Source organism: Zootoca vivipara, chromosome 4 (genome assembly GCF_965207765.1).
Source record: "Zootoca vivipara chromosome 4, rZooViv2.hap1.1, whole genome shotgun sequence".
NCBI lineage: Eukaryota > Metazoa > Chordata > Lepidosauria > Squamata > Lacertidae > Zootoca > Zootoca vivipara.
In genome coordinates this window covers 103,343,383-103,361,176 of record NC_142587.1, presented here as the reverse complement: position 1 = coordinate 103,361,176, position 17,794 = coordinate 103,343,383, and the positions used below count along the sequence as shown (strand labels likewise).

The 17,794-nt window shown below is 51.9% G+C and overlaps 1 protein-coding gene across 2 annotated transcripts; it reads right to left on the bottom strand.

The window, feature by feature from the left end:
• Nucleotides 1-229: 229 nt before the first annotated feature.
• On the bottom strand, nucleotides 230-15,002 carry LCMT2 (leucine carboxyl methyltransferase 2). Of its 2 annotated transcripts, XM_035114980.3 has the most exons (13): nucleotides 14,755-15,000; nucleotides 13,332-13,413; nucleotides 13,050-13,233; nucleotides 12,372-12,528; nucleotides 10,375-10,564; nucleotides 10,124-10,231; nucleotides 8,854-8,944; nucleotides 7,750-7,998; nucleotides 7,426-7,656; nucleotides 6,831-6,937; nucleotides 5,646-5,833; nucleotides 1,920-2,055; nucleotides 230-954 (listed from the first exon to the last, which is right to left on the bottom strand). In XM_035114980.3, the coding sequence occupies exons 1-13, from the start codon at nucleotides 14,958-14,960 to the stop codon at nucleotides 787-789; spliced, it is 2,097 nt and encodes a 698-aa protein (XP_034970871.3). In that variant the 5' UTR covers nucleotides 14,961-15,000; the 3' UTR covers nucleotides 230-786. The 2 variants fall into 2 exon arrangements, with proteins under 2 accessions (XP_034970871.3, XP_088525032.1); XM_088668906.1 differs by lacking the exons at nucleotides 230-954; nucleotides 1,920-2,055 and adding an exon at nucleotides 2,082-2,783 and having other exon boundaries at nucleotides 14,755-15,002.
• Between the last annotated feature and the right edge of the window lie 2,792 nt (nucleotides 15,003-17,794).

The window sequence follows — 17,794 nt, the reverse complement described above, 5'->3', positions numbered from 1 at the left end:
ATAGCTGGACTTGGGCAGCCAGCTGCGTGTATCATGCTAAATGAAAAGTATGAACAACCAAGAGAGGAAAGTCACCTCTCTCCCTCTTTCCCACCCCTATCTCATGCATTTTGTTAAGAAAACACAAAGCCCAAGTTTTTAAAATTATTTTTAAAACTACCCTTTGGCATGAATGTCAGTGTCACCCATGGCTTTAGCATACAACTGAGTACTAGATTTGGGCTAGGAATAAGTCAGAGTTTATTTATTATTTATTTATTAAATTCCTATACCACCCTTCATCCAAAGCTCACAGAGTAGTTTACAGTATAAAAATGCGTAACATAATAACAAACGAAACAGTACCCACCTACCCCTGTTTAAAAGGCCTTAGAGGAATGTTTTTACCTGGCACCTAAAGCTGTGTAGGGAAGGCGTCAAGCAAGCCTCCCTGGGGAGAGCAGATTTTATTTATTCTTTTGCCTTCATTCATCAATTCTTCCCCAATCTAAGAAGCCCCTTTCCTATGGTTGGGAACACAGGACAGCTGCCCCAAACCTCCATTGGCCCTGCTTCCTTCCCTCCTACCATCATTTGGCCTCTGAGCAAATAACACCTTCTTGCCAGGAGGGTCATCTACTTCCCTGGGACAGAAAGAGCCAATAGCCACATGTGGAGGGTGGGTGGGCATTGCCCTGCCCTGACCCCCCCCCCCACACACACATACATACTTCGCCTGCACCAAGCCAGGGCAGGACAATCTCTTTCCCTTCTGCTGACCACATCCTCTCAGGTCCACTCAGGGATTCACGGCTCACTCCAAATACTAGCCAGGGCCAGGCGGACAGGATAGAAGTTCAGATGTGTCCCAAAGGAGAAGCAGTTGCCACCACCACCAAGAAGAAGAAGCTCCTCTTCGTCTGGCAGGAAGACGCTGCTGTGGTTGTGCAACATCAGAGGCCACTCCAGAGATGCCTGGTAGAGAAGAGGGATAAGGATGTCATCAGGAGTCAGGCTGGCAAAAGGGGCCAGAGGTGGCAGCCAACAGACGCACATGGGCTCCTCCTGCCTCACTTGCCCCCCACTCTGGGAAAGGAGATTGTGGAGAGGCGGGTGGCCAGCTCCTGCTTTGCTGGTGGGGGAAGAGAGAAGCCAAAAGCATCTGGCATGAATAATGCCAGCCCTTGCAAGGATACAACCCTTCCCTTCCTCAATGGTCCTTGCCTAGATAACCTCTCGTCTTGGTCTCCTTGTGTCCATCTGCACGTGGCTGCCAACATCCTCCCACTCTTTTGGAATCAGACACTTGGAAGGGACCTAAATGGTCACCCAGTCCACCCCCTGCCATGCCTCCCCTCCTTAAAGCCTTCCTGCTCTGCCCTAGATTCAGCACAAACTCCTTGTCCTTCTCTTCACGCCCCACTCTTCATGCCCCAGCTTCTCTCTCTGCTCAGAGATTTCGGTACATCTCTGCCAGTGACCTTTGCTCCTGTGCTGCCAACCCCTCAGCCCTCCTGCTCCCCAGAAGACTCCACCCTGTTCTCCCTGCCTGCCTCCTGTGCTTGGAACTGCCTTCCAGCGATGCCCGCATGAGGCTCCCCCTCACTCCTCCGCAAAACCCCACGGATCCCACCAAGTCTTTGGCATAGCCTCCCATTTCTCCAGCCCTCCAATAGCTCAGCCTAGGCACCTGCAGCTGAAACTGGATCCTTGCTTGCCTGTTCACCTGCACTTCCCGTTTCAATCCTGCAGCTTGGAAAAGGCAGTGCATACAGTAATGAGCTAGACAGGACAATAGTGTGACTCTCAGTAAGGCATAAGGGTGGGATCCTGTTTCAAGGTATGCTTAGGGGAAGCAGGTAAGTGAACCTGGAGGCAGCTATAAAAAGGCAGCGGAAGGATCCTTCCCTTAACACATATCTCCCACACCAGCAACTCACCGTGTCAATGCAATACTCCGCCGTGAGTCCCGTTGCCAGATCAATCACAGTGACGCCAGGCACGGACGGGGCATGGAACCAGACGCCGCCCACCAGCAACAGCCTCCCCCGATGCACATGGGCTGTATGTGAGTATCTGAAAAGAAGGAAGGGGGGGCAGGGGCAGCCCTCACTTAGAATCATAGAGTTAGAAGAGACCACAAGGGCCATCCAGTCCAACCCCCTGCCAAGCAGGAAACACCATCAAAGCATTCCTGACAGATGGCTGTCAAGCCTCTGCTTAAAGACCTCCAAAGAAGGAGACTCCACCACACTCCTTGGTAGCAAATTCCACTGTCGAACAGCTCTTACTGTCAGAAAGTTCTTCCTAATGTTTAGGTGAAATCTTCTTTCTTGTAGTTTGAATCCATTGCTTCGTGTCCACTTCTCTGGAGCAGCAGAAAACAACCTTTCTCCCTCCTCTATATGGCACCCTTTAATATATTTGATCCCCTTCATGGATCAAATTCATTGATCCCCTTCATGGATCAATGCCTTGTCGTGGCGAAGGGGCTTGAATAACTCAGAGAAGCTATGAGCTATGCCATGCAGGGTCATCCAAGATGGACAGGTCATAGTGGAGAGTTTTGACTAAACGTGATCCACCTGGAGAAGGAACTGGCAAGCCACTCCAGTATCCCTGCCAAGAAAACTCCATGGACAAAGACAACAGGCATATAAAAGTTATGACGCTGGAAGATGAGCCCCTCAGGTCGGAAGGCGTCCAACATGCTACTGAGGAAGAGTGGAGGACAAGTACAAGTAGATTCAGAGCTGATGAAGCGGCTGGGCCAAAGCAGAAAGGACGCTCAGTTGCGGATATACCTGGAAGCGAAAGGAAAGTCCGATGCTGTAAAGAAAAATATTGCATAGGAACCTGGAATGTAAGAACCATGGATAAAGGTAAGCTGGATGTGGTCAAAAATGAGATGACAAGAATAAATATTGACATCCTGGGCATCAGTGAACTAAAACACTCTTTTCCAACAACACAAGAGACGACTCTACACATGGATATCACCAAATGGGCAGCATCGAAATCAGATTGATTATATTCTCTGCAGCCAAAGATGGAGAAGTTCTATACAGTCAGCAAAAACAAGACCTGGAGCTGACTGTAACTCAGATCATCAGCTTCTTATAGCAAAATTCCAGCTTAAACTGAAGAAAGTAGGAAAATCTACTGGGCCAGTAAGATACAATCTAAATCAAATCCCTTATGAATACACAGTGGAAGTGAGGAACAGGTTTAAGGATTTAGATTGGGTGGACAGAGTGCCTGAAGAACTATGGATGGAGGCTCGTAACATTATACAGGAGGCAGCAACGAAAACCATCCCAAGGAAAAGGAAATGCAAGAAAGCAAAATGGCTGTCCAACGAGACCTTACAAATAGTGGGGGAGAGGAGGCAAGCAAAATGCAAGGGAGATAGGGAAAGAAACAGGAAACTGAATGCAGATTGGGAAAGGAGTACAACAAGGTTGTATATTGTCTCCCTGCTTATTTAACTTATATGCAGAATTCATCATGCGAAAGGCTTGACTGGATGAATCCCAAGCCGGAATTAAGATTGCCGGAAGAAATATCAACAACCTCAGATATGCAGATGACACAACCTTGATGGGAGAAAGTGAGGAGGCATTAAAGAACCTTTTAATGAGGGTGAAAGAGGAGAGCGCAAAATATGGTCTGAAGCGCAACATCAAAAAAACCAAGATCATGGCTACTGGTCCCATCACCTCCTGGCAAATAGAAGGGGAAGAAATGGAGGCAGTGAGAGATTTTATTTTCTTGGGTTCCTTGATCACTGCAGATGGTGACAGCAGTCACGAAATTAAAAGACGCCTGTTTCTTGGGAGAAAAGCAATGACAAACCTAGATAGCATCTTAAAAAGCAGAGACATCACCTTGCCGACAAAGGTCCACATAGTTAAAGCTTTGGTTTTCCCAGTAGTGATGTATGGAAGTGAGAGCTGGACCATAAAGAAGGCTGATCGCCGAAGAATTGATGCTTTTGAATTATGGTGCTGGAGGAGACTCTTGAGATTCCCATGGACTGTAAGAAGATCAAACCTATCCATTCTGAAGGAAATCAGCCCTGAGTGCTCACTGGAAGGACAGATCGTGAAGCTGAGGCTCCAATACTCTGGCCACCTCATGAGAAGAGACGACTCCCTGGAAAAGACCCTGATGTTGGGAAAGATTGAGGGCACTAGGAGAAGGGGACGACAGAGGACGAGATGGTTGGACAGTGTTCTCGAAGCTACAAACATGAGTTTGACCAAACTGCGGGAGGCAGTGGAAGACAGGAGTGCTTGGCGTGCTATGGTCCATGGGGTCACGAAGAGTCGGACACGACTAAACGACAACAACAATATATTTGAACATGGCTATCATATCTCCCCTTAACCTTCTCTTCTCCAGGCTAAACATGCCCAGCTCCCTAAGTTGTTCCTCATAAGGCATCGTTTCCAGGCCTTTGACCATTTTGGTTGCCCTCCTCTGGACATGTTCCAGCTTGTTAGTATCCTTCTTGAACTGTGGTGCCCAGAACTGGACACAGTATTCCAGGTGATGTCTGACCAGAGCAGAATACAGTGGTACTATTACTTCCCTTGATCTAGATGCTATACTCCTATTGATGCAGCCCAGAATTGCATTGGCTTTTTTAGCTGCTGCATCACACTGCTGACTCATGTCAAGTTTGTGGTCTACCAAGACTCCTAGATCCTTTTCACATGTATTGCTCTCAAGCCAGGTGTCACCCATCCTGTATTTGTGCTTTTCATTTTTTTGCCCAAGTGTAGTACTTTACATTTCTCCCTGTGAAAATTCATCTTGTTTGCTTTTGCCCAGTTTTCTAATCTGTTAAGGTCATTTTGAAGTGTGATCCTGTCCTCTGGGGTATTAGCCACCCCTCCCAATTTGGTGTCATCTGCAAACTTGATCAGGATGCCCTTGAGCGGAGGAAACAGTGCCAGGCCACCTCCATCTTCCTAGAACCAAAAGCCCCCAACACTCCAACCAGCAGCAACCAGAGTGCAAGTGGGTCGCTCCCTCCAAGGATTTCTCTGCCTGCCCCTTGACCACAGACACCATTGCTCCTTCAGCCGCCTGAACTCGGACATCCAGGTTGGTCTGTTCTTTTGGTCTGAGAAGCAGCCCAAGAGCCCTTGCAGCCAATCCTGAACAGGCAGGATTTCAAGGCTAGATTTCGATGGGAGACTCTTGAGCCCGACTTGAGCGTCCTTCCACGTGCATTTTGATTTTATAAAATAACTTTGATTTCACTGACAGCTACAAGTCTGTGCCTTGCAATTCTCAAGTAACAACTTCTGCTGCCAGAGCCATTTTGCTCCATCCTGACCAGACTTGGCACCCTGGTAATAGGAGTTCCCTTTTGCTAGACTCAGTAAACACAGTGGGATGTACTTCTGAGCCAAGGTGCAGAGGGCTCAGGTGGCTCAAAATGCCAGTCAGGGGCAATGTCTCTTGGGTGGAGGTTTGGGGGCCTTTGGGGCCAGGGCAGAGCAGGAGACCTGACAAGAAGCCTCTGGGGGAAGGGCTGCCCCACAACCTCACAGGTCTTTGGGTATTTGCCTGAGAAGGGGACAAGCCCACCCACCCATTAGACCTGCGACTGCCACCTGCCTAATGCAGATGCTCCAGGGAGGGAGGGAGCTTACCTGGGAGAGATTGGCGGGTGGGTCTCCACTGAGTGCCACTGAAAGCCTTTCCCAGCTGGCCTCAGAAAGAGGATGGTGCCCAGAGGCTGCTCTGCTGCATCCAGGCCTCCTGTGATGAGCACCCCACCTGCCCAGCCACAGGCACTATGGGAGTGGCGGCCAGCTGGGACAGGTCCATCCACAGGGATCTAAGGCCGAGAAGCAGAAGGGAAGGAGTGAGCCGGCAGCACCGTTTCCCCAAAGGACGGGGACTCATGAGCATACACTTTCCCCCCACACACACCAAGCAAGCCCCCTGCACATCCCACCCCCAGAAGCAGAGCATGAACAGGCTGTTCTGGTGCAGCAGCCAAGAGTCACCAGGGAGCAGGTGCCAAGAGAAGAGAGCTTTCCCAAAATCTCTGACTTCAGCCGTATTCCATTAAGGCATGAGTTGCTTCATCAGCACTCGCACCTCTTGCCCTTTCTACAAGACTCTCTCATTTCTAGAAGATGTGTAAGTTCTTTGCATGCTGCAGATCTTGCCCAGACCCAGTAAGCCTTCCCAGATGGAGCAGACTGCATCCTTCAGGTGAGCGGGTGGCAGGCGTGGAAGGGGCAGCCTGCTTCCCCGTCCGCATTGACTGGTTGGGGACATGTGTAAAGAGAAGAGGTTGCTGGACTGGGAGACAAAGGGGGAGACATGGGGAGAGGCCTTCTCAGTGGCAAAAGAGGAGGCACAGGCAGTGGGGGAGGGGGGTCCCAGACTCTCTAGTTTCAAGCCAAAGTTGTCTTTGGATGGTTAGAGGGTCAGACTAAAAGGCTAAGGGAAACCCAGTCAGCTCTGGCTCCTGCTGAGTGACCTCAAGTCAGCCACCATTTGTCAGCCTAGCCTGCCTCACGGAGTTGTTGCGAAGATAACATGTGCACTCCCCAAAACACCTGGAAAGGCACAATAAAAATGCAGCAAAGAAGCAAACTTTGCAGGTTGCTTGCATGGAAAGCATCACAGCCCCCAAACTACTTCTTTCTGTTCTGATTTGCAAGCAATTATGGGAATGAGACTGAGGTTTTGGAAAAGTCTCCTTTCTCTAACACCACCCACGGGACCATCGCCAATGAAGCAGTTGACAGGGTCACTCGAACGGGGACTGATGAACGCAGGCTTCAGCCAGGAGCAAAAGAGGGCTCTGCCCTGCCTCGTACCTCCTGGTAAGAGATCTTCCCCTCCTCCTTCAGGTGCAGGAAGCACCAATCCGCCAGCACAGCCTGCCTGGAGCAACAGCCCCCGTAGACAAACAGGTATGCCTCACCTGGAAAAGAGCAGGAGGTCAGAGTGGAGGCCTGCCCCCTCCCTGGGATCTCCTAAGGTGCAGGGAAATTATTAAGGCTCTGCTGGAGGGAGGGAGGGAGGGAGGGAGGGAGGGAGGCTGCCCCGAGTTTCCCATGGGAATCTTAAACTGCCTCTTCCAAGGGCTGCTGGCCCTGCTCCACCAATGCTTTAGAGGAGCTGCGCCAACTAGCAAAACTCGTTCAGGGCTTTAAGACAATTGGCAAGGGGCTGGTGGGAAATCCCACCACACAAATCCTCCCTTGCCCTTCCTTCCTTCCTCCACTGTATCTGGAGCCCCCTCTTCTCCGGGGAGTAGAGAGCAGCAAGGGGCTTCCTGACAGGCGTCAGGAGGGCCCAGGAGACAGAAAGAGATGCAGCCCCTTTGGGCTACTCTCCACCCCAGCCGGCCTCCGGCCTGCCAGCCAGCCTGCCTGCCTTGCTGCAGACCAAAGAGAGCCTCCCACCCACCTTGATGCACAACTTTGGTTGCCGTGTGTCTCCAGCGGGGCAAAGGCAGGTCCTGGGCAGGCAGCAGCCGAGTCAGTTCCACACGAAGAGGGCTGGAGGCGGAGGCGCTGGCAGACTCCAACACTCTCAGGCAATGCACCTCTAGAGCAGGCTTCACCGGGGACCGGCGCCCCCCAAACACCACCGCCCAGCCTGCCTGCAGAAGAGTCAAGGAGTGGAAGAGCCGGCCGTCTGCAGAGGAAGCAGGTGCAACTGAGCTCAGAGTGCTGTCCCCAAGGGAGGCTGGACAAGCCAAAGATGCAGAGAGAGCACCTGTCAACTCACCCCAGGCATCTCCTGGGTCGGCCAAGGTCACACTGCTCTCTTGCCAGGCATCCTTCTGCTTGATCAAGGCATGCAGCTCTGTCAGGCGGCAGTGACGTCCCCCGTGGTCCCCAAAACCTCCAATGGTCAGGATCACGTGGGGGGCAATGATCACAGAGCGGTGGCCATAGCGCCTCAGGCCAGAGACAGGTGCACAAGCAGATGCAGCAACAGTCCCGGCAAAACATGGCAGAGAGTGAGTCAGGGGGGCTGAAGGGGAGAGACAGGGGGGGGGCAGGCAGTGTCACTGGTAGCAGAGGCACTACAACACAAGAAAGCCCACAGCATAAGGGCTGCATACTTCTAAGTCACCCCAGGCCAGGCCCACGTGGCCTCACCACCTCCTCAGGAAATGGCGAATCTGCCCAGGAAGGAATCCCACAGGGCACCAGACCCAAATGCACCACCAGGGCTGAGTCCCCTGGTCTTTCAGGACAGCTCTGAACTTCCTGTCCCTGAACTGTTTGGGCAGCACTGGAGTCTCTCCCTAGGCTGGCTGCATGCCCTGAGGGACTCTCCTCCTGCCTCGTCTTGCCAGGGTCCAAACAGGCAGCTACCTCTTCAGTGCCAGGCTGGTTGAAGTCAGCCAATGCCCCAACACTCTTCTCCTTTACCTTCCTCCCCAGTTCCATTCTCCTCTCAAGACATCAGCACCCCCCACCCACCCCGGCTTCTTCTTCCTGGAGCTTGGCATCCAGGGATGCTCCTTGGCCTCCTGGGCTTCTAGTAAGCCCAACACATCTAGGCTGCCTTCACCTGGCTAGAAAGTGGCCGGCCGGCTGGCCAGCCGCAGGACCCAGAGGCCTCTAGGCTGCTGCTGCTCCACTCTGAATCAATTGCCCAGCCCAGCCCCCTCCCCAGAAGCTGAGGAAAGAGGGCGATACCCTGCCAAAACACAGAGGGGGGAGAGGAGAATGAGGGCAACATCCCCTCTGTGCACCCGCCTCATGCCCACTCAGCGCCACTGGGCAGGGGCATGGCAGTGGCACTGCGGACATGTTCTTCTTTGCTTCTAGTGGCAAAAAGTCCTGGCTCCAACCCACAAAAGAGCTGCTGTGTTTTTACCTTCCAGACCAGGAAATAGAAGATTTGGAGATGGTGTCTCTCCTTTGGAGGCCACAAGGATGAAATAGTGGGAGCACTTCAGGTGCCATTCCTGCACAGAAAGAGCAGGAGGAGTTACTTGCTTTGTCCAGCTTCTGTTTCCCACTCAAACCTTCCTCTGTGAACACTTGCACCACCCTTCTGAGTGATACCCCCTCCCCTCCCCCTCCCCTCCCCACCCCTTCTCTACATAAGCGCCTGGGGACTACTATTTCAGTGTATCTGAAGAAGTGTGCATGCACACGAAAGCTCATACCAAAATAAAAACTTAGTTGGTCTTTAAGGTGCTACTGAAGGAAATTTTTATTTTACTTCCTCTGTGAAGTGTGCATGCACACGAAAGCTCATACCAGTGACAAACTTAGTTGGTCTCTAAGGTGCTACTGGAAGGAATTTTTTAATTTTGCTTCAACTTCCTCTGCGAGTCCACCTGTTATTATTGTCCAGCCCACACACAAACCGTTCGCCAAGCAAAGTGCCACAAGGAACTCGGTCAAACATTGAGCTAATTTAATGAAAAAGCCCACAGCCCACTCGGCATTTGTACAGCACCCTAAAATCCAGCCACACAGCAAGGAGCTGCTGGAAAGGCAGAGACCTGCAAGGTCCCAAGTGGGAGGTTCTTCCCAAAGGACTCACACAGAACTGCTCCAAGAAGCCTACGCCCCTTTCGCAGAGCAGGCACAGCAGCAGGCTTGACCCACTCAGAGCCCTCTGGGCCCAGGAAGTGACCACAACAGAGGTCTCCAGAAAGGACAAGGGGGAGAGGACCCCGCTGAGAGGAGCTGCCAGGGTGGGCATTGTGGGCATGCTTCCCGTTGTTGGATGCCACGGGAGGGGAGGGGGTTCTGGTGCTGGTCCTCCACTCCCTGGTTTCCCACAGGCTAGGAGAACAGAAGGCTAGATGAGATGATCCAGCAGCTTCTCCTTAGGGTGTCCCAAGGTGTTTTTGCCTCTTTGGATCCTGGGGACAGAGAGGCGCTTCTAGGCAGATTTTCTCCATGCTTTTCTGGAAGTGCTTGGTGGTTCTGGCACCAGCTGGCTATCAGAGGCTCCATGGGCACCCCCACCCCTGGAATAAGGCCAGCCAGCCCTGGCAAAGCTCTGGTCAGGCCTTTCCACTTTGTGCAGATCTGAAGACCACCAGTCTAGCCCTTTCCTGGAGCTCTCAGGCACCTGCTGAAGCCCAGAGAGAAGCACCTGGCTCTGGGCCTCTGCCCTGGCCAGTTACCTCAAACTCATCAAAAGGCTCCAGGGCTTGGATCCTCTGCCGTTCCTCTCCAAGGACAACGTGTCTGTAGAACTCATTCATGTTGACGATGCTGCATTCTGTCCAGCCCTGGAAAGAGCAGCAGAGCTCTGGGAGAAGCCCTCAGCAGCAGCAGCTCCCACAGGCCACTTTCTTCAGCTGCCCCCACCCTCTGCCAAAGACAGGACCTCCCTCTTTCCTGCCTCCCTCTTGCCTGAGTCCCGTGCACTCACCCTCTGAAGGAATCGGGACCGCTGGGCCTTACAGTTGGGGTACTGGGCCAGGGAACGAAGGTGGGAGTTGAGCCGGCTGAAGTGATTCTGCATGACACGCCCAAAGGGGTCTTCAGGGTGGATCTGTTCATACAGGATGAACCACACATGCAGGAAGTGTCCAGCGGCCCACTGGATCAGGGCATCTGACCTGGAAGGGAGGGGAGGGCAAAGTCTAGCAGTGAAGCGCAACCTAGCTTAGCTCCACCCCGTCTGCTACCAGAGGAGACCAAAGGTGTGCCCCACAGCCCCCAAGGTCTGTGTGGACTGTAGTCAGGGCAGGTAGACAAATGCCCTCCTCACTCTCCTAGCGCTGGAAGGCAGCACAAGGACATGTCCTACTGTAACAATTAAAATGCATCTTTAAACACATTTTAAGTAAAGTTTAAATAAAGTTAACTTTATTTAAACAAGTTAATTAAAGGCTAATAAGCAGAAGCGCTAAGGCCAACTTGTGTATTTGGCAACCTAAATTAAGAACGTTAGAATAAAAGAAAAGCCTGCTAGATCAGGCCAATGGCCCAGCTAGTCCAGCATCCAGTCCTCACTGTGGCCACCCGGACAACAATATGGGAAACCTGTAAGCAGGATTCAAGCACAACAGCAGCACTCTCCCCTCCTGTGGTTCCCTCCATGGATATTCCTCCTTGATGTTGAATGAGGGACAAAACCTTTTCTCCCTGCCAGGCATCATTTTATAAGCATCTACAGTATTGTGTTGCCTTTTCCTCACCTTTTCCTAAAAAGTCCCAAATGCTGCAGCCTTTTCTCACAGGGGCATCACTCCACCTGCTTTATCCTTTTGGTTGCCCCTTTCTATATCTTTCCCAGCTTTACAACTTTTGGGGGTGAGGTGATCAGAATTGTACACAGTACAGTTTGATCGCATCTTGCATGGGAGGTTCCATTCCAGGGGTGCTGCATATACAGGTGAAACTCTGAAAATTAGAATATCGTCGAAAAGTGCATTTATTTCAGTAATGCAACTTATTATTAACTTATTATTATTATTATTTTTACAAATGCTTTCTTTTGGAAATTCCACAGTAATAAAACAAATAGTTACAAAAATAAAAAATAAACATTGCTATTACATTTCATTAATTACATTCCATTTATAATTGACCCGCCTAACGACAAATAATTACAACTACAACAAATAAAGGCTTGACATACCTTGCTTTGCATGATCTATCTCATATATTGGTTTCACCTTTTAAGTTGCATTACTGGAATAAATGCACTTTTCGACAATATTCTAATTTTCAGAGTTTCACCTGTACTCCCATCTCACCCTTGGAACCGTCCCCTTGCAAGCCCCCTTACCCTTTCTTGTAAGCTCTCCACCTTGCTTACTGGACAAGCCCCAGTCAGCGTGTGGACTCTGGAATACTCTGGATTGATCTCAGCGGGACATTCAAGTTCCCAAAAAATCTTGCAACAGCTTCCCAGAGCACAGTAAGCAAGGCGGAAAGCTCAAAAGCTCTTTCTGCCCCAGGAAAACGCCACACAAAAAGATCTTTTAAGCTCTCCACCTTCTGTGTACTTGTTTGATTTCAACCAGGCAGCCTTCAACTGATTGTACTGTATTTCACCACAGATTCGAAGAACAGTGTTATGATACAGGTACCTTTATTTTGAATTCCTTTCCTAAGGATCCTAAGCATGTAATTTGCTCAGACTGCATAAACATTCACATGTATCACTTCACACTTGATTACACTGAATAGCATTTGCCATTGCACCTCCCATTCACTCAGCCAGAGGTCCTTTCGGAGCTCTTCACAACTGGACCTGCTTCTCTTATGGCCAGGCCCACCAAACAGAATCATAGAGACAAGCAATGTTCCCTCAGAGCGCACAAAACCATTTGCTGTTATGAATATTATGTCAGGACAACAGCCTTTTGCCCCTCAGGCAGCCAAGGAGACCCAAGAGGGAAAGTGCATTCCACAAACCTCTCCACCTCCATGTAGGTGAGCACCACTTCAGCCAGCAGCATTGTGGGGACTTTGGGGTCCAGTCCTGCTCTGTGCAAGGCTTCTTCCAGCCGTGGCAGCTCAGAGAGGTCCACTCCCAACAGCCTGTAATCCTCCCCGGAAAAAGCAGCCGCTCCTGGGAAAAGAAGCCACAGAGCTGTCACTCGTCACCTCCTGGAGCCCAGACAGAGAGATGCTCCTCACTGCCATCCACAAAGTGACTGTGACCCTTCCTCGTACAAGGGGGCGGGCAAGAACAATGCCAGGCTGCCGGGAGATGAGCCTTGCAGGTGAGGAAGGAAAGACAGCTTTGCACACATCCAGCGAACATTAAGCAGGCCACTCTGCTCTGCCCAGTGCGCATATGTCTGTTGCCAGAACTGCCACTGAATACCTGCCATCAGGCGCCCAGTACTGGGCTCTCCAGAATGCCAGTAACCACCACATGTTCAGTCCTGACTCTGCTGCCCTGCCTGGTTGGTGTGCAACCCTGCTAACAATGTCCCTGCTGTCTGGAGCACAGTCGCCTGTAGTCAGGGGGCCTCCCTATGTCCCCCTTGGAAAGGTCACAGGACCAACGCAGATCAGACCCATCAGGGACACACATGGGCTGGCCTCACTTTGTGTGGAGACTGGCAAGGTTGCCAACCGCCATACCCAGAGTCTGTCCAGAAGCGTCGTTCCCCACCAGGGTGATCAGTTCCTCCGTTCCCCTGATGAGGGCTGCTTTAGGGCATGCCACGTCTGGAAAATCAACCTCAAAGACCACTGTGTGGCACAGAAGCCCCTTGCTCTTGAGGAAGAAGAAGAGGGAGTCAAAGCCTGCGCCCAAGGAGATGATCTGCAGGGAAAGGAGTTTGCAACATCAGCACCCACCACACAGCAAAACCCTCCGCAGCAATAGGGATGGCAGCTGCTCTCTGCCTGCCCCCAGCTTACCTGCCTTAGAGGGCAGCCATGAGTGCTGAGCAGGAATGCCCGGACACAGTGTTCCACTGCCTGGGCCCGGACATAGTAGCCCCTATGAGAGAGAACACAGGAAGTAATGGAGAGCGGCATACAGAAATTTCAAATAAGGAAGGAACAACCATCCACATGTCCTACACAGCAGCAGCTGCCACATTGGAGATATGTAGGCTGTTCACATGGTTATGTGAGATTGGCAGGTACATTTCTTTCACCACCAGTGCATAAAGCAGTAACTGTTACCCGCTCACAAGACATTGACAATAGAGTGGAATGCAAGCCATATAAGTAAGTAAACCAAGTGGCTCTAATGCTGGCAGTTTCCTGCCCACATGCCATACCCACATGCCACAGAAGATGCACGTGGAGTTCACCTCTAGTTTTATACTTGAGATCCCATGACAGACTTCAGAAGAGCTCAGCTGGAGGTGGGCTATCATGAAAGAAGTCCTCAGGGCTGCTGCATATGAACTGTTTGTGGTCATTGACAATGCATGCTATACTTTGTTCCAGGACAGCCACGTTTTGGCTTCTCTTCCAGCTGCCTTTCCAGATGGGAAAAGGAAAAGCCATTTCCTGTATTTTAATGGCACAATATGAACATATGCAAAAAGTAAACAAGCAGAGCTTGGCTTCCAGATCAGGCCAAAGAAGGCCACACTGCATCCTGTTCCCACAGGATCTAGGAAGCCCAGCAACCCCCTCCTCTCCCCACTTGCAATTCCTAGCAAATGGCAGAGGTTTCTTCCTATCTCTGTGGCGTTTCTGTTTCAACGGGTGGCAAAGTGGTGCTCCTTCATCCGTCCCCCATGAGGGCATTTTAACCCATGGAAAAGGTGGGTGAGGGGCAATGAGAAAGATGTCTAAGTCTATGCAGAGCAGAGGGACGAGAGAGAGAGGTTCTTCTCCCTCTCTCACAAAACTGCAACCCAAGGAGGCCACCGGATGATATGGGCACTGGGAGATGCAGGGCAGAAGGAAGCACAATTCATTCATGCAAGCTGGACCGACAGCAATAGGTTTGGGCTCAATATTTTGAGAAGAGTTAACGGGACGGCCTTCTTAACAAGCAGCTTCAGCCAGGAACACTCCACCTGCTCACCTCACCCTCCGGGGCCAGCGCTAGATCGCTCTCTAGAGAGGAATCGCCTTCCTTGAAGGTTTTCAAGCAGATGGCCGTCTGTTAGGGGGGCTGGACTAGATGACCCTCGGGGTCCCTTCCAACTCTACAGATCTAGGATTCTATCCCAATGCTTCTTTGAGAAAACGACTCAAAAGTGGTTGGGAGCGGTTCAAGAGAGCCTTAGGCAAGCTCACGAAGGAGCTCACAAGGGCCGTGGGGCGCAGGGCCCCCCGCGCTCGACGGGAAGCCAGACCCGGCCCCGGGCTCGCTCACCGGTGGATGATGGGGGCGCGGCGGCCTCCCGCGGGCGCCATCCGGAGCGCGAAGCGGTCGCGCGTGTAGCCCATCGCGGCGGCAGACCTCTTGCTGGCGGCGCTGCTGCCCCCCGTGGACAGGACCTGCCGGGACGGGGGCGCCGGCGGAGGGGCCGCCCCCGGAGGGGCCGCCGCTTGCTCCCGCCGCCGCCGCCGCCGGCCCATGAGCGCGACCTCTCCGCGGCGGAAGCGGCTGCTCAGCGCGTTGCCAACAACGCTCCCACGTGCCCAGATCGACTGGGCGCCGCCCGAACAAGCCAATCGCTCCGCTGCTCCGGAGGCGGGACTTCCTGGCCGCTCCGAACTGGGGCGGAGCCAGGAGAGTTGGGCGCCCCGAAGCCGCCCCAGGACGGGGCCAGGCTGTGTCCTTGCCGCCCCCATAGCCAGAGAGCGGGGGCCAGCGGCTCTTCCGTGGGCGAGGCAGGTTCCCTAGATCCAGGGTTTGGACCTGCCAGCGCCTTGGTCCTCTTGACGGGACGGCGGTGGGAGGGAGGCCAGGCGCACTGTTTCGGGTTCCCTTTGCATCTGCTCAGCCCCCTGGCCCCTGCCTGAGCTGTGGGTATCTGCAGGGCACTATCCTCTCCCGCAGGGCCTGGAGACAGACAGGGAGGTCCTGCATCCACAGCAGTGCCCAGTGGAAAAGCGACCGCTGGAAGGAGCGCAGAGAGAAGAACCGCCATGGTGCATCTGCAGCAGCACAACCGGACACCTTCATCTGCCCCAGATGCAACCAAACAGGCCTCTCCTGTATCAGTCTTTACAGCAGGCATCCCCAAACTGCGGCCCTCCAGATGTTTTGGCCTACAACTCCCATGATCCCTAGCTAACAGGACCAGTGGTCAGGGATGATGGGAATTGTAGTCTAAAACATCTGGAGGGCCGAAGTTTGGGGATGCCTGCTTTACAGCCACAGCAGGCACTGTAACTCCAATGGTTTGACTTCACCCCTGAAGGCACTCCTACATTGTCTCCTGAGATAGATGCATGCCACCCAACAACAACAACTTATTATTTATACCCCACCCATCTGGCTGGGTTTCCCCAGCCACTCTGGGCGGCTTCCAACAGAAAAATAAAATAAAAGAATCTATTAAACATTAAAAGCCTCCCTAAACCAACAACCAACATATCATCTCTGTAAACCAACAACCAACATGTCATCTCTCTAATGCTAATTAGGATCTATATCAGAATGGTCGAACATGCAGCCCTCAAGGCCTTTTTTGGCTACCCTCAGCAACATTTGACACTGCACCCATCAGCCCTCATGCTGCCTTCCCAAAACCAGGTAAGTGAGGCACTGGGCTTTGGGAATGGGAAGGCATGATGAGGAGTGCTGTGTGCCAGATTTTGGCCTTGCTCCCCCCCCTCACATTCAAGGCAGTGTGCAGTGCTTGGATCCCATGTCAAAGTACTCTTGCAGCCCACTTGGTGAAGTTGGACCGCCCTGATCTTTATGAAGCCACTGGGAGCAGCCATGTGGTATTTTTGAGGCAAGGTATTACAGGTCTGCTGCTCTTCCTCATAGCATCTGAACCAGGAGGGGCAATGAAAGCTCTGGATCAGTGTCTTGATGCAGTGGTGGACTGGATGATGGCCTCAGAAGACAGGCTCTTGGGGCAGGTGGTTCCTGTCAGAAAGGCTCTCAGGGCAAATGCCAGACTGCCCCAGGCTCCAAGAGCTTTCCTGTGCCCTGTCCCTGGCTGCCGCTACCGAAGCAGTCCAGAGGGCCGGCAAATATTCGATCCTCCTCCTCTGAGAAGAACACATATGATCCATGCATATTCCAGCAGGAATGGAGAAGCCAAAAGTAGTACTAAAGCTACTTTATTGTAAGGCTAATGACACAGTCCATTCTCTGTTTCTCTGCTCATAATACTCCAAGGCATCTTGCTTCTTACTCCATTGAGAAGCAGAAACGAAAAGGTACAGAAACAAAACATCACATGGTCAGGAAGAGATAACATACTGTAGACTTCCTCTCTCACGTTGTAACTCGGACTCACTGTGTGAAAACCAACAGACACATTTGCTGCTGCTGGAGCAGCAGAGGATATATAAAACTCACAACAGTTCCCATGTTCCAGGGGCAGGCAGGTTACTAGTTCTGGATGGGGTGGCCCTCCCTCTGAAGGAGCAAGTGCGTCACTAGAGAAGCCGTTGACCTGGCTCTTCCTGGACAGGGAGAGCCTGACTGCTGCATATCATGTGTTGGTAACCTCAAGGGTGGATTACTGCAATGTGCTCTATGTGGAGCTGCCCTTGGGTCTGGTTCGGAAGCTCTGGCCAGAGCAGAATGCAGCAGTCAGACTGATTGCGGGAGCTTCTGGTCAAGAGCATGTGCCACCATTGATCAAACAGCTGCACTTGAAAGTTGGCACACTCACTATGGAGCCACGTTCAAGGTTCTTTTATTACTGTAATTTACAAAGCCCTGAACTGCTTAGGCCCAGGAAACCTTGGGGACTAAACCCCCTGTATCCCAGATCATCTGCAGGAGTGTTGTTGGCCATCTCTGAATTTACATCACCACACAGCACGGCCTTCATTGCTATTGGCCCAGTTCTGTGGAACTCTCTGCCAACAAAGATTCAGCAGGCACCTTCTGTTTCAACTTTTCAGCGCCTGCTGGAAACTCTTCTGCTAGGCTTATGCAGGCAGTTAAAAATACATCCTTCCACAACAGCTGATTTCTGATTTTAACTTTTTACACAGTTTGCATTATTTGGTTTTATGTTCAACTGTTTTAAACCCCTGTGATATCTTTATTGAATAGTGATATATAAAGAAATGTGTGTGCGTGCATAAGAGCACGAGGTGAGCCAGCTGGATTGGGCCAGTGGCCCTTCTAGTGTAGCAGCCTGTTCTCACAGTGCCCACCCTGATGCCCCGATGGGAAGCTGGGAAGCTGAACATGACTGCAACAGTGCTCTGCCCTCCTGTGATTCCCAGCAACTGCTGTTCAGAGGCATAATGCATCCGACATTGCAGGCAGAGCG

What these genes read in the sequence shown, in the direction of transcription:
- LCMT2 (XM_035114980.3), bottom strand. Translation starts at nt 14,960, where the DNA reads ATGGGCCGGCGGCGGCGGCGGCGGGAGCAAGCGGCGGCCCCTCCGGGG. An exon ending in TCTATTTCCTGGTCTGGAAG is followed by an intron (nt 7,999 to 8,853) that starts GTAAAAACACAG and finishes TCTCCCCTTCAG; the next exon opens with CCCCCCTGACTCACTCTCTG. An exon ending in CACCCGCCAATCTCTCCCAG is followed by an intron (nt 2,056 to 5,645) that starts GTAAGCTCCCTC and finishes CCTTCTTTTCAG; the next exon opens with ATACTCACATACAGCCCATG.